Source organism: Orussus abietinus, unplaced genomic scaffold, assembly GCF_000612105.2.
Source record: "Orussus abietinus isolate OABI.00-Male unplaced genomic scaffold, Oabi_2.0 scaffold66, whole genome shotgun sequence".
Lineage (NCBI taxonomy): Eukaryota > Metazoa > Arthropoda > Insecta > Hymenoptera > Orussidae > Orussus > Orussus abietinus.
The window spans coordinates 12,534-27,696 of record NW_019394234.1 but is presented as its reverse complement, the minus strand read 5'-3'; the positions used below and the strand labels follow the sequence as shown (position 1 = coordinate 27,696).

Here is a 15,163-nt window from a genome sequence, read left to right as displayed (position 1 = left end):
AGTACCAATGTAGTTCTGTTTTGTTACAAATATGTGCTGCATGTAGACAGTAATATCAGGACAGTAACATAATGTAAGATAAGAGTAACAAAGATACGCTACATTTATATAGATATGATAGTAACAAATTTTATGTAACCTGTTAGCTTCATGTTACATAACTGTTAAGTTACTGCATTGTAACAAATGTCATGTAACTAGTTAGCTCTATGTTATGTAACTGTTAGGTTCTTACGCTGTAACAAACGTTATGTTATTTGTTAGTTTTAAGTTGCGTAACTGTTAGGTTATTACATTATAACAAACATTATGTTATTTGTTAGTTTTAAGTTACGTAACTGTTAGGTTTGGTGTTCAGTGTGTTACTGCTGTACAAAATATTTGCGTAAATATGTACGAAATTACAATTAGACATTTTCGTGTAACGTAGTTTCTACGAAGTTCGAAAAAATTCAGACATTGTGGATAATCCTCTTAACTAAACCTACAAATATGTAATTACTGGCATTGTATTACAAATACTAGACTGTAATTTCATGTACGTAAGATAACTAAACTACACAGAGTATTACCAGCGTTATTTACACATTTCTCTGGCAAGAAAACGTTTCCTCCTCCTGTTTTTTTATTTCTTTTGCGTAAGGACTTTCAGTTTATAATAGCGCGAAAGTTTCATGATATGAATGATGAAAAATTCACAAATGACAAAATTCTAATTGTCTTCAGAGGTACTATACCACTGAAACGTGAATACTGGTGATACTTTCAATGTCTTATAAATTATTCTAAAATGATCTAACACAATTTGTTGTTCTCTCATGTAGTACAGGAGTTCTGCTTGCGATTACTTCCGTTTCCACTGCCGAAGAGGGTGAATTATCCTCAACATAGAAACCATGGGAGCCTCAAACAACAGACTTAGGATCAAAGAAACGGCATACGATGTAATGGCAATGCCGAAGAACAGGATCGCCTAAAGAAAGCGCAAGTCATATATGCAGAAGGTAAAAGTGAGTTTTGTAGAATAAGAACGGAGAATTGCTGGCTCTCTACTTTCTCTATAATACTCGATTGCAGAGACCCCTGGTATCAACCGTACGTACTATTTCTCTTCTGGCTTACGATCGGTAAAACAGGAAATTTTAAACAGTAATTGTTTCTTATGTTGAGTAAAGGAATGACAACATTATTTGACATAATTGTTAACTTCAAATTAACCCAGCAATTAAATTAATTTCATCAGATGGGAAAAACTATATTCGACCTTTTGACAAAACTGTCGAAATACGTAACTGAAGATAATTTTCTACTCCAAAAAACAAGTTTAGCAAAACTGTCGCGGAGTTTATCGCAATTGTTATTATTTCTTAAATATTCGATTTCATTATTTGTTCTTAAATGTGTGCACTTTCTTTAAAGTATGTCTCGCGAGAATCAATCTTCTAACAACAGAAATTACATAATATAATAGAAGAGGAAAGAATTCACAATACCACAAGGCTAGATGTCAAGTGCGAAGAAGTTTCTGCTGCTAAAATGAGGACTCGAATAATGACGGGATGAATCAGATATGTACAGTAGGTCAGTCTAGACAATGGATACAGGTACTTCCAGGATAGAAGAGAATTAATTAAACCTGCGGAAATGAATCAATTAAAATTGTATATAAATATTAATGTAAAATATGACTTAAAACTTATTATTTCAGCATAAAAAAATGTAATCGCGACATTTACCGCCATGTCCAGTGACGCAGGCAAAAATAATCCAAGCAATACAAAGGGCCCATCCAGAATGCGAAAGTGCAGTGTGAATTGATGCCAAAATTGGCCCAAAATTATGTCCATAAAGTCCATAAACGATGCTTGCCATTGTTACAAGGGAAAGGACCCAGCCGATGACTACCAACAACTAAATAAAAAAACTCATTTAATAAGACGTCGATTTTAATTACTTTGGTGATTAATGGAATTATAAAATCTAAATCTTATATTAAATTAATATTATTACTTTAGAAAGTTCTTGAGTACCTTATTCATGTGCACTTTGCAATTGATTTTAAACAAATACCATCCCAAGGCTATACCAATCAAATAAGATCCAATTCTGGTCCAAGGTTTATCATAGAGACTTTCGTAATGTGCAAACGGATCTTGAATCCTAAAAATTATATTAATGTAATGGATAATTGTTGACCCATTACTCTCTTACTCACGTTGGTATATGGTCTGTATAAAACGCGATAACTCCAGTAGTTATCCAAGATAATACCAATAAGAAGCAAACAGCAAACATGGCGAAATGCAAGTAACTGTAAAAGGAAAGATCTGTAAATGCGACATGACTATCCATAATGATCCCCTGGTCCTTTCTCACCTGGCAGCAATGATCATAATAATTATTCCAATGATATAGAACTGCGTGTCATTTGCTAAGTACCAGCTCCATCCCATACACTAACAAAGTTTCAATGAGACACTTCTGTTATAATTCCTATCTACGTTTCCTTTTACTTTAATATAAATTAACTTACTCTCTCCTTCTGTTCGATAAACGAATTAATGTACAAAGCATTCCTCCACCAAAATTTCTCACAAGTCTTATAATCCGGGGCAGATATTTCAATGATTGCATGATCATGATACCATTTCATAGATACTTGAATGAGTCCAATGACAAGAAGGTATGGCGGTGTCAGTCGGAAATATCTGTAAAAAACCATGCCCAAAAATTGGAACACTTTTCCGCTAAAACCTTTCGTAATTGTTCTTTCCTTCATTCTCTGGTGATTATTGGTACGGAAATAAAGAAAAGCCACTAGGCAGCCACTGAAATAAAATTAAATCATTGATACTAAAAAATAAATCGTGTATTTTCAGTACAGCTCGGAAAGATTTATAGAGCTTTCATTCCCACCTGATAACAAAGAACGTGTCCACTGCGTACGTTGCGTTGCTGATAGTTTGATATAAGAAGTCATCCTCGGCATGCATACGGAACATTTTAGTATCTGAAAGAATTTCGTTTAATTGTTGTGGCCTCTCTCTATTTAATATTAAAAGAGGCTTGTCTCGAAACAGCATATGCATTTAATGTGATGTAATGAAACACACCAGATACATTGTTGTATGCCAGACAGGTGTGCACCAAAATGATCCATATCATAGAAAAAACTCGAATTCCATGAATTGGGGCTAAAGTATCGCTTCCAACATCTAGACTCGCAAGTTTGGATATGTTCAATAATAAGCTGAAGGATAAAAGCGCTTCCGATAAAGGTTTTGGTACATCTTTTTCATTCTGAACATCTGGAACGCAAATCGATTTAACTATATGATCATTAAACTTAAATCAGTGAAGAATTGTATATATTATATATAAGTCGCGGTGAAGAATCACATTTTACGAGTTATCGTCCCGATAATGAATAAATCAAAGACAAAACTCTTTAAAATAAATAAAAATTAATTGAAAGTGACGGAAAGCATTTTAATGTCATTGAAAGAAAAGATACCGATTCAATAATTGACTGAAATGAGTATATCAGAGAAGGAATTATTTAATTCATCTGCGAATGAGGAATTTGTTTATCAGTAAAATGTTCGATAACTGACTAAAATTTAGAGATAGCGACCTACAAGATCGCAAAAGTCAATTAATGAATTTGATTTGATAAATATTAATTTTATTCGGTACCCAGGGATCCATTGTGCGTTTTTATAGACCACAGTTTTGAGAGCGTAATCTCATCGTCTAAGTCTCCATTCGTTCCCAAAATTTTCAGCTCTAGCATGGGATTATCACTCGTTGGTTTTCCTCTCTCTTGTTTCAAGATACGGTAACGCAGAGAAATATCATACAATGTTCCCAGAATTATGAGGATTATCGGAATAACAAATGATGCCCTGAAATCAAATGTTTCTTTAAAGGCGAGATTAAATCTATACTTTTCCTATTGTATAAGAACTATTACGTTTCCATATTATAATATGGATTATAATCTACAAGAATCATGTTACATAGCTTTTATCTCTCAACTAGCACGTAGAAGTCAACAAGCATTTATGCCAAGCGAAACTGATAAAAGGAGTTACCACGCAATAAACAAAAGAAAACGATGAAATGGAAAAATTCTACAAGTATTATTTCATACCAAATGACGTGAAAAAGAAATTGCCTTATCAAATTTACTTATATCTACTTACACTAGAATATAAAATACCGGATCATCCCAGAAGGAATATCCTTCCGATAGGTTCCTAACGTGATCGATGACTAACTTCCTAGGGAGGTTTTCGCTTTTCGATTTGTTCACTGCGAAGTCCATGAGTTCCTTCACATCTCGGACACTACAACTAGCCGGGAAACAAACTCCAAGAGTAATATTGAGGCTCTGAAGAGAAACGCTAGTTACAACATCGATATTATATAACACTTAATAACGTCGCGATCTAAATAATATCCTCCATTACTGACCTCGTTTATTTCAGGTTTCAAGATATCCAACTTGAGCCTAATCGCATTCACAGAGACACGGAAGGGAGGAGTTTCTATCAGTGATGCAGTTTCGTTTTTAAGTCGTTCAGTGAAATTCTTATCCATATCTCGACATTGATTCGGTGCACCGATCCAATATTGGTTGCCATAAAAGAGGCCCCAAGTATGTTTTCCACTAGAATCGATCACTGAAATGGATAATGCATTAGACTTTTAATAATACTATGTAATGGAAGCAAAAAGTAGTATTATTCTTATTTAAGAGAACATATAAAAGGGGGATCAAGTTTAAAAAGACGTTTTACAACTTTCCTATGTGCACATTCATAGGAAGAAGCGATATAAATTTTTCACGAAACAAACGTTTATAGTTCGTGTGGAAGAATAACACCTTTATGAGCCTGCAAATTAACGTCAATTTAAATAGTCCATCTTACAGCTCCCCTATCTAAATGGATAGCTTCAGTAACATAAAGAAATAACTACTCTTCCGATCACTTATAAACAGAATTTAATTTAATTAATACTCGATGCAACTCGGTTAATATAGGTAAATCAATATTTTGTAAATGCACATTGTGTATGATACTTCTATTTGACGTATGATTAGATGAGATACTTTTCCCGGAGTTAATAAGCCCGATTTTTATGACGAAAAGTAAAAAGCCATCAGATGAATCAATCCGCTGATTCTTTACTACTTTCTTCTTATCTTTTATTCCCACCCGGAAGTATAGAAATTGAAATATCATTTATCGAAATTAGAGAAATCGAGTTAATTAATTTTCTACCCATTACGTGTCCTAAGTTACATCGACACGCAACAGATATGCGCCGGTTCCGTACACGCAATAGCTACGTAGTTATCTAAAGCACCTAAATCTTATGCAGTTGGAGCATCAGCTCGAACAAGTACGTAATCGTTATCGTTTACGTCACTTGTTCATGCACATGTACGGTCCAATACCGCACACTCAGCCGCGATCACTTTCTCACTTTCTACAGGAAACATTTCGATGCTGCGGCTCTCATTTCCTGCAAGAATTCCTACGATAGCCGCGATTTTCTTTCGCTTCTCTTCCAATTATTGCGTTATTCAATCTGTTTGTATAATATTTCGTTCTAAGTTTGGTGAGAACTAGTCGCCGTAGTTTTATTTAATAAAAATAGAACTCATGGTGGAGTCATTTCCGCGGCCGCCATCTTGGTTCTCTTCTTTTCGAGCGTTTGCCGGGACACTCAATTTACTTATATTCAAATCAAGTTAAGTCGAAGTACGGTGGAAATTAATCAGGATTAATTCATATGGTAAAAATTCATTCTTCCAATGAAGAGAAGTTTTTAAAGATGGTTTGGTTTGAGAACACTAGATGCATTCACAAAAAAAGCACCTTTCGCGTGCAGAGTACGTTACTGCTTTATGTAATAATAAGACTGCGCGTAACGCAAAGAGTGGAGAGTCATTACTGTTACGAGATGGAAAGATGTAATGAATATTCATTCACCGAACATTTGAGCAAGGAAATCTAATATCTTAAAACCGATCACTGCCTTTTAGATCGAGGGTGATGCAGTTCCAATTGTTCAATAATTGTCCAACATGGCGGACAAGGATAGGGAGGACGCCTCAACTTATTTGTGCAAATTAATAAAGTTTAATTATTGCCTTATATTTATTCAAATGAAACGTGTAATTATAAGCAAAGAAGCAAATTATTTCAGCATAAATTTTCATTTTATTTCTACGATCATTGGTGTCAATGAGTATACGATCTTTTACGATGATAAAAATAATATAGAATTGTTCATATAATTAATGCTTCTAGAGAGAAAATATTTCTTCGGGTTCATTAAACTTTCTTCAGCAAACTGTGTGTTTCAAGAACAGAAGCGTGATTTCTGAGTCATTTATCTTGAAAAAATGAAAACAGCTCACTCGAAAGAATCACATAACTGGACCTTAAATTTTAGGTAATCGTAGTCATAAAATGAATCGTCATGCATCCTTCTTACTCTCGAGAATTGAGAACCGATGCTGAAGATACTGAGAAAGAAAGTGGCATCATATATCGATCAGGACAACCGGTTCGAAGTTATCTGGTGTACGCACCGATAATGAGGTAAATGCCCGCAGCCATTTCCACCTCACTTCTAATACGTAACAGAGGATCGAATTCTCGGGAAAGAAATTCCTTGATATCGCGGTTTACCAGGTGCAGAACACACAAGGAAGTTGAACCCCTAGCTAGGAGGCGCGGCCATCTTTAGACGGAGGAAAATGGTCGACTCGCGCGCTTCCGGTATTCCTGCCCATTTACAGTGGCAAATTTCAATTTCTTGTCAGGTGAATAGTAGCTACCGTCAGATATTTTTAAGACGGTTTATTGCGCCATTAAAACTCTCCTCCTGGCACAAGAATCTTGCGCGCGGACAATTTGCTAAAACTATGCGGATAATTAGCCACAGGCGCCGTATTTAATGGGTAATTTCTGTAACTGCACTTCTCGATAACAAATTGCCACATAAATCCTGAAAAATATTTACGATTTTTAAACACGTCCCCAGAATGATGCACGCTTCTTTTATAAGTCGTAAAGAATGAAGTTTACTAATTGTCGCCATCAGCGATCGAGTGATTGCTACATCTGGGAGGTTTACATTTAAACCTCTAATTGTATTAGAAAATAATACTTTACAGAAACTAGGCGGATAATTTTCTACAAATGCAGGATTTCAGAAGTAATACATCGTGTACTTCTTAACATTCAATTTCCGTACCATCATTAAATTTCATCAGCGGGCTTTGCTTTAGGTAAAACTTGTGTTTTTGGAGCGTTCCTTAGAAGACGAGACATGCATATTTAGGTCAGATACGGTTAAACAATCAATGTACGGGAAAACCGCAAAATAATTCTTTGCTAAAAGTACGGGAGTAATTTTCATTAAGTACGGCAATTAACGAGTAATTTCAGTTCGTGTATTTCTCAATACCTGATTACCACGTGACTCCTAATGAGTACTTGTCATTCCCGTATGAAACCAGAATGCCACACCATTTACTGTTCGAGAAAATCTCTTAGAATATGAACTCTAAACGTTTCCCAAATCTAGTGACTAAACAATTCATGTACTTGGAATGCATGAAAACAATAATTCCCCAGCCATGGCACAAGAAATTTCATGAATTACTAAGATTAACACTTAAAGGCATGCAGGTATTTCGAAAACTTTATACTCTACACCGGGAACTTTATTTTAGGGTTTTCACCCATTTTTCTACGTATTCGAAATACCACTCACTTTACGACCCACTTCTTACCGTGTGTGCCGATAATTGTCTTCCTTATTTCATATCGCCTTCCATGTGCTTCGGTATATTGCATAACGTATTACGATTATGCTTATAATAAAAATTGCTCTTTGCCAACATGAATAAAAACTACCTCAAAGCAAAACCCCATTATAATTAAATACATCTCTATATAGTATGAAATAAAGTCCCCGGTCTGTCTGTGTATTCGTGTTAATTTCGAGAACCATTAAGTGGATTTTGATGCGGTTTACACTATTCTATAGAACATCTCTCTAGGAAAGTCTAGATGTATGAAACATTAATCTATGATAAGAGGGAGCCTTGCATAGACGATTCAAGTGACGTAAGTTAACGAAACGTTAACGCTTACGATGCCTAAACCAAACTAAACAAAAATTGCTCACGTACGAAGCCAGGTCTCTAGTAAGGATAAAATTAATATAAAATTTAATCACTTTCAAAGGGTCAATTTAAATCATAAGTTAAATTTCTTTTATAGATCAGAGATAAAACAAAACCTAAAACACCATCTGAATGTAGATAACTTCCGCAAGGAAGGTAATAACAATTAAATCAATTTAAATTTTAAATGTCTTCCTTTCTTTAAGTCATGTGTTATATTAAATTGTTGTTCGCACTCAACTGATGCTTACTTTTCAAAGCCCACTTTTCACCACGTAACACTCCTGATAAATATCGAGTGACGTCATCATCGCATCTTGTAGAAACGTTGATTTGCTTCGCACGTCGAAACCCCCAATTTTTTGCTACAGATTTCGGATTCCAAACTTCCAGTAATTTGTCAAGATCGATCGGTTCATCCTCGTTATCGGTAACGATGTCTGAATTATTTGACTGTGGCCAAAATTCCACGGATGGCAAAATAGCTCTGCCTTTCTTGGAGTTAATCTTCTCCTCGATAGGATCATTCTGAAAGGCGCTAATATTTTCTAATTCACTTATTCTCGAAGTCTCTGTTGCTTCAAGGAGTTTCAACGAAATCACCGAATCGCACAAGAAAATACCCAAAAGTGTATTAAAGAACAGAGTCATTTTAGTTTTTTTAACTTGACCGTTCTCACTCATAAAAACATGTCAATACCTCTTTGTCATATAATACGAGTTGGCACTACAAAGGATTAAAATATCGGCGATACTCTTTCTTTACATCATAGATTATTATAAAATTTTCTCAGAGATTAACATATTTTCGAAAATTCGATCAGTCCTTTCCGACTTCCAAGACCCTTAAGGACGGTTGGATTAAACTTCCCGAGATCAATTTAATGAATCGTAATTAAACTTAATTACAGTATCCTTATTTTTAGTCTATATATTTCAAATTAAACTTCCGGTAGCTCTATAAAACGATGCGCATTACCGGTGTGAAATGATTTATATCAGTTTAGCTTTCAAATTTACTGACTGTCGCGGCTTAAAACGATTTCAATTTCAACCGCGATACACTTTGCGGGACATCCTCCCGAGTTCGATTTAACTCAATTAACAATTTTTCTTTATCACAATCTATTTTTCAAATTAATATTGAACAAAAATGATCAACTTGAACCGAGGCGCACATTATATAGGGAAGTACTGTCATTTGAATCAAGTGCATGTTCGGTTATATTGCACCCACGGTGCCACCTCTCCCACCTTTCGCACCGAGTGAGTTTTCTGTAACGCAACCTAACCTGACTTTCGAGTTACGTCCGTATATCGATATAACCCGGTAGGTAGCCAATGCATATTTCGAGCCGTGCATTTCACTGAAACTTTTCGATTCCCTAAACAATGCATTTCTAACCAACTCGTTGCATCCCAACCATGCTTTACGAAGCAACCCTTACGTAACCTATAAATCCATCCGCACAGTCAGAAAAACTGGCGAAAGTTCTCTAGACTGATCGTTGACATTCGAGACGTGTTCACTACATTTTAAATTTGAACGCGATGCATACCGGCAAGTTGAGTGGGTTGCAGCTTGAATTAAGCGTGTGTTCTGTTTTTATATGTCCTTTGTGGGAATCGAAAGTTGACTAGACAAATTCAAATCGACTTTTATTCAATGCGCATGCGTAGTCGCTACTGATGCCGGGACACGCTGACATGCGCATTTTCCATCTGACTGATGCAGCGCACGACTTGGAGTAGATAAAATATAACAAATACATTTCAATGGAAAACGTTCTCGAAAGCCGGTACGTTGGAAATAGATAAATTAAACCTACGCTTTCCCGTTTATTTACTCCCTTATAAAATAAGATTAGGCCTCGGCGTAAATTTGAAATTATACGCATGTTTCCGCTCTTCCGGGTCTATTAACCCTTTCGTTACCTTGGACGAGATATCTCGCGACCCAATACTGGCCGATTAACGTTTTTGACGAGATATCTCGCAACCCGATACTGGCCGATCAACGCTTTTGACGAGATATCTCGCGATCCGGTAGTAGCGGATTAACGCTTTTGACGATAATCTAGCTTTCTAGCACCAATATTTTTACATTCTAGATGAATATATTTTATAACTAATATTCTTCTGTCCGGATTGACGGGGAGAGACGGTGAACTATCGTTTCCATGAGATTTTCTCGAGTCTGCATTTAAGTATGATAAATATATTAGATTTTTATCACGCCAAATAATGTATAATTGAATACATTTTTACTGGGTCATTTATACGGGATCGATGCACTGCGAAATATTCTTGACTTTAATGGTAACTTTAGTAAGTTATTAGCACTTGTATGACCGTCTCTTTCTCGCTTTCCAATGGTTTCGTTTGTGCCTTCGTGTTCCCTTTCAGCTTTAGATGGACCACTTCGGAGAATCTGGCGACTTCCTGGTGTTTCTTCAATGTTCCGTTTTACCTGTACTTTTGTGCCCCTTTGCAGGTTTAGGTGGATCACCTGGAAGCAGCCATTTTTGGTAATATCATCATGGGCAGTTAATCGAAATCGAGCTTTCTGCACTTGTTGGTAGAAGATGTTAAAATATGTTAAAGGATCTTTGTGAATTTTTGTCGCGATGCGAACTGCGTCCACGGTAGCTTGATGGGGAAGGTTGTTCCGTTTAAATTGATCTCTCGAGCTAGTGGCTGCGATTTTTTTCGGAGGAGACCCAGGGTTTGAAGTTTTTGTGAGGAGTTCATCACTTTTTTAGCTTGATGAGGAAGATTGTTCTGCTTAAATTGACCTCTCGAGCTAGTGGCTGCGATTTTTTTCGGAGGAGGTACAGGGTTTTGGAGTTTTTGTGAGGAGTTCTTCACTTTTTCAGCCGGTTATCCGGCTGCCCAGATTTGTAACAGGTGGCAAGTGCATTAGCCGTCTGCATCCTCCACCGGAGGTCGAACAGGACGCGGTCGCTCGATCCTTCCCGTGAATCTCTCAACTCATCTCTGATTTGGCAGAGATGAGTTGGCCCCTACCAGAAATTCGTTGCGCTGCCCTTGGGGGCAAAAAACGGTGAAAGCTAACGTACGAAACCAGAGGGCAGCACACGATGCGATCGCGCGACCCTGCCCGTGAGCAATCTCCCAACTCATCTCTGTAGGTATAAACTCATCGGTTCTAGACTTCCTCTAACTTCTTCTAACCTGTGTTGGGCTCTGAATTCTCGATTCATTGATATGTAAGGTTAGAATTTATGTGGTCTGTTCACACGAATTATAATTGATTATGATGGACGATACAACGATGGATATAATAATCGACACGCGAGGACAACCCGAACTTTTAACAAAAGATAAACTCATAGAAAGTGATGTTGATAGTGATATTAATAGCGAAAATGAAGCTGATGAAGACGACCATGAGTTTGATGATGCTGGTAATTATTTTCTTAAGATTTATCAGTAACTTTAGGGAAACTAAATTAAATTTGGTTTTAATAAGCACACCTATAATGCAATAATTCTTATAGATTTTGATCCAACCAAACTTAAGATAAAGAAATTTAAGGAAAAAAAGAAACAATTTAAAAGCACAAACAATGACATAGATTTGGACGAGTTCGAAACTGAAATGGGATGGAAGAACCGTAGAAGAATTCAGCCAAAAAATGCCATTAATGTTATAAAGGTAATAAAGGATATATCTCCAATAGAAAAAATTTTAGAAAAAAGTGCTATAAAACCTGGATTTGAACAATTAGAGTGTGTTCCAAGATATGATGAAAGTATGAAAAGGCTTAGAGCTCAGAGACGTAGGGAAAGAGAAAAGACTAAAGGAAAGGCATGGTTTAATTTACCTGCGACCGAGGTAACGGAAGAAGTAAAACGTGATTTGGAAATTATTCAAATGAGATCGGTGCTGGATCCAAAACGGTTTTATAAGAAGAACGATCTAAAGGTTATTCCTAAATACTTTCAAATTGGGAAAGTGGTTGATTCTCCATTGGATTATTATAATGGACGTCTCACAAAGAAGGAGAGGAAACGTACAATAGTTGATGAATTAATGGCTGATGCAGAATTTTCAAAGTATAACAAAAGAAAGTACAAAGAAATTATAGATGAAAAGAAAAAATTACAATACAAAGCTCACAAACATGCAAAAAGACTCAAAAAGGGAAAGAAGAAATGATATCATTAAATTGTCTAAATATTAAATGACTAACTTCTAAATATAAGTTTCAATATAAACTTCAACAATTTACTTCCTGTCTGTATGTTTCATATATTATAAAAAAACAAAAGGATATAAAACCATTGACTACATTATTATGGCAAACCTAATGCATCCCTCCTGTCACTTCGATAGATGCTGCATTAATGTAAGAACTTTTATTTGATGCCAAGAATAATATTGCTTCTGCTACTTCCTCGGGATTTCCTAAGCGATTTAAAGGAATTCTACTGATAAACATCTTTTTCACATTATCAGGAACCGTTTGAATCATAGGTGTTTGTATAATGCCCGGAAGAATGGAATTCACTCGAATTCCAAACCTATAAGAACAAAAGTAAATCCATACAAAATTGAAGATGCTACACATTAGTAACGTTCTATTAAAGTAATAAAATTTCCTTACTTTCCAAACTCCATTGCTGCAGTTTTCGTCAGAGATTCAACTCCAGCTTTTGATGCACTATAATTGCACTGCCCAAGATTGCCAGTTTTGCCAACAATAGATGCTATATTAATTATCGAGGCTCCTTCCGATGTACCAGCTTCAATCATAGCCTTCACAGCAGATTGTATGACGAGGAATGTTCCTTTCAAGTTAACACTTATAACGTCATCGAACTCTGTAGAATTCAATTTTAACAAAAAGTTGTCTCGGGTGATTCCAGCTGAATTTACCACAATTGTAGGTGGCCGTCTGAACTGCTCCGTAGTCTTTTTAAAGGCATTGCTCACACTTTCAGTAGAAGACACATCCACTTCCACTGGCAAGTGACCAGATCCTAAAGTTTAATGTCATGTATCTCTATGCTAATATTTTGAAGTAGGACTGAATATAATAAAAATGTAATAATAAAGCTTAATATAAATTATGCACAATATATAATCCAAGTAAAAAAAATAACATCAACATAATTTGTTAGAAGTCAGTGGTCTCACTCGTAGATTGTTTTTATCTTGCACAAATGTCCGTTTTTATGAATATTGCAATTAAATAGTGCCATACCTTCCAAATCATCAACAGTTTGTTTTGCAGTTTTTAAATTTTGATCAGCGGCAACAACTTTGGCTCCTTGTCTAGCAAGTGCTTGACACGTAGCTTTACCTATTCCACTACCAGCGCCTAGAAGAAAAAAAAAAATAAACACAATATGATTATCATGTCAATTCATTTTTAAAGCTTCTCGACAATCCTTTTCTAGAATTACTTCATACAAACCAGTGACAAAGGCAATTTTTCCCGCGACAAGATTCGACATATTGGATTCACTGACTTACCAAAGTGAACAGTCACTGATAACACATTGAAAGATCGCATGGTATAAAGATGATAACCTTTTCGCATATTTTATGGATCTTGAATTTTCTCATTGCTTCAGGGGTTCACAACAGAAAATCGATTCTTTAAATAATAAGCGCATGTTAAAAATATTCAGAAAATATATTTATTTCAGTTATCTATACATACAATTTTCCAATTTCACAGAACCGAACAATACAATATAAATATGAAACTCATAAAAAATTAGTCATTGCCAACAAGGAGCATACGTTGTTATACAAAAAATCTTAAAAAATATTGCGCCAAGTCATGAGTCCATTTTTGAATGAAGTCCACCAGGATTGTGGGAAGTATCTAATTTTGAAGAAAAAATAAATGTAAAGTATCTAACTTGAAGGATTTGTGAGGACTCGTTAGAATATTCGACAATCATAGGCTTAAAGCTATTTTTGAATGTAAAATGGAACGCTATCCTGTCATAACATTTCGTGGAATCCAGCGGAACCGTCATGGCAGATTTTATCAGATTTTATAACATCGGTTCTCTCAAAATGCAAAGCAAAGATGCAAAGAAACCGCATTCAACAAGTTAAATGTAAACTCTTGTAACATCAGGACGAAAATGGCTCCACCTGTCATGCGCAGAACGTACCGCATACACTCATGTACTTAATAAGCACCTAAAGATTCTATGTGATAACCGCTGCAATGTTGCTACATTATACACTGAAGTGAATACAAAAAATGTAATAAAGACCTGATAGATATTAACATTATACTACATAAATGAAAATGAATGTCATTTTCCCCGTAATTTGAAAAAACCTCTTCGCTGACAGGCAAATTAGTTAAACCACTTACATCGCAAAATATAGCTGGAAATCCACCAGAATAATCTAAAAACATTAAAACGCGTTGAGAAAAACCCTTGCAATTTCAAATATATATTTCAAAATATTCCCATACCTGGTAGGCTTAAGTTCTTTTTGTGTCCAATATAACATCTGTATTACTAGAGGGATCAAATGTTAAAAAAATGTCAAATAATACCTTTTCTCCATCCCACGAGATATTAAAGAGCAAAGGCCGGTGAAGTTGACGAAAAAGTACTAATGATCGTCTCATAAAACGTTCTATTTCAGATTCATTTAAAAAGTAAAGATAACGTTACCTACTTCTATCGAGCAACCATTATACACATGCCGCCACTTACGCGATATATTTTAATTCTGCATAATTAATTCACAATCGTCAACCTCTCCATAGGCTCGACTTAAAAATGGATCTACGGCTGAGGGTGGCACATCTTTGCGCAATTCTTAAGACATAAACCCTCTTTTGATTTCTCGCCGGGTCGTAGGTGTAACGGACAAGGGCAATCAAGAGCGCGCGGCATCGTCATGGCGACGGTACCATGGGCGCGCTGACGTCATTGCAGCCGCGT

General features: G+C 35.8%; 3 protein-coding genes across 4 annotated transcripts; 1 reads left to right on the top strand and 2 right to left on the bottom strand.

Annotated features, from left to right (window-relative positions):
- Positions 1-351: 351 nt before the first annotated feature.
- LOC105699006 (O-acyltransferase like protein) lies at positions 352-8,863 on the bottom strand. The gene is made up of 13 exons (XM_012423693.2): positions 8,464-8,863; positions 4,477-4,685; positions 4,206-4,393; positions 3,697-3,905; positions 3,114-3,308; positions 2,917-3,010; positions 2,534-2,828; positions 2,377-2,456; positions 2,216-2,311; positions 2,031-2,160; positions 1,737-1,911; positions 1,494-1,636; positions 352-973 (listed from the first exon to the last, which is right to left on the bottom strand). The coding sequence occupies exons 1-13, from the start codon at positions 8,861-8,863 to the stop codon at positions 845-847; spliced, it is 2,343 nt and encodes a 780-aa protein (XP_012279116.2). The 3' UTR covers positions 352-844.
- Positions 8,864-11,371: 2,508 nt separating this feature from the next.
- Positions 11,372-12,517, top strand: LOC105699081 (deoxynucleotidyltransferase terminal-interacting protein 2). Its single transcript, XM_012423796.1, has 2 exons — positions 11,372-11,640; positions 11,734-12,517. Exons 1-2 carry the CDS (start codon positions 11,490-11,492, stop codon positions 12,393-12,395), a joined length of 813 nt encoding a protein of 270 aa, XP_012279219.1. The 5' UTR covers positions 11,372-11,489; the 3' UTR covers positions 12,396-12,517.
- On the bottom strand, positions 12,447-13,805 carry LOC105699089 (estradiol 17-beta-dehydrogenase 8). Of its 2 annotated transcripts, none has more exons than XM_012423817.1 (4): positions 13,773-13,805; positions 13,444-13,560; positions 12,844-13,219; positions 12,447-12,760 (listed from the first exon to the last, which is right to left on the bottom strand). In XM_012423817.1, the coding sequence occupies exons 1-4, from the start codon at positions 13,780-13,782 to the stop codon at positions 12,544-12,546; spliced, it is 720 nt and encodes a 239-aa protein (XP_012279240.1). In that variant the 5' UTR covers positions 13,783-13,805; the 3' UTR covers positions 12,447-12,543. The 2 variants fall into 2 exon arrangements, with proteins under 2 accessions (XP_012279240.1, XP_012279232.1); XM_012423809.2 differs by lacking the exon at positions 13,773-13,805 and adding an exon at positions 13,657-13,739.
- Between the last annotated feature and the right edge of the window lie 1,358 nt (positions 13,806-15,163).

Excerpts from the sequence above, each read along its gene's own strand:
- LOC105699089 (XM_012423809.2), bottom strand. The coding sequence starts at position 13,696 with ATGTCGAATCTTGTCGCGGGAAAAATTGCCTTTGTCACTG. Across the intron at positions 13,220-13,443 it reads AACTGTTGATGATTTGGAAG|GATCTGGTCACTTGCCAGTG; the intron begins GTATGGCACTAT and ends ATTAAACTTTAG. Across the intron at positions 12,761-12,843 it reads GCAGCAATGGAGTTTGGAAA|GTTTGGAATTCGAGTGAATT; the intron begins GTAAGGAAATTT and ends TTGTTCTTATAG.
- LOC105699081 (XM_012423796.1), top strand. The coding sequence starts at position 11,490 with ATGATGGACGATACAACGATGGATATAATAATCGACACGCGAGGACAA. Across the intron at positions 11,641-11,733 it reads CCATGAGTTTGATGATGCTG|ATTTTGATCCAACCAAACTT; the intron begins GTAATTATTTTC and ends TAATTCTTATAG.
- LOC105699006 (XM_012423693.2), bottom strand. The coding sequence starts at position 8,863 with ATGACTCTGTTCTTTAATACACTTTTGGGTATTTTCTTGTGCGATTCG. Across the intron at positions 2,829-2,916 it reads GACACGTTCTTTGTTATCAG|TGGCTGCCTAGTGGCTTTTC; the intron begins GTGGGAATGAAA and ends ATTTTATTTCAG. Across the intron at positions 1,637-1,736 it reads CTGCGTCACTGGACATGGCG|GTTTAATTAATTCTCTTCTA; the intron begins GTAAATGTCGCG and ends TCATTTCCGCAG.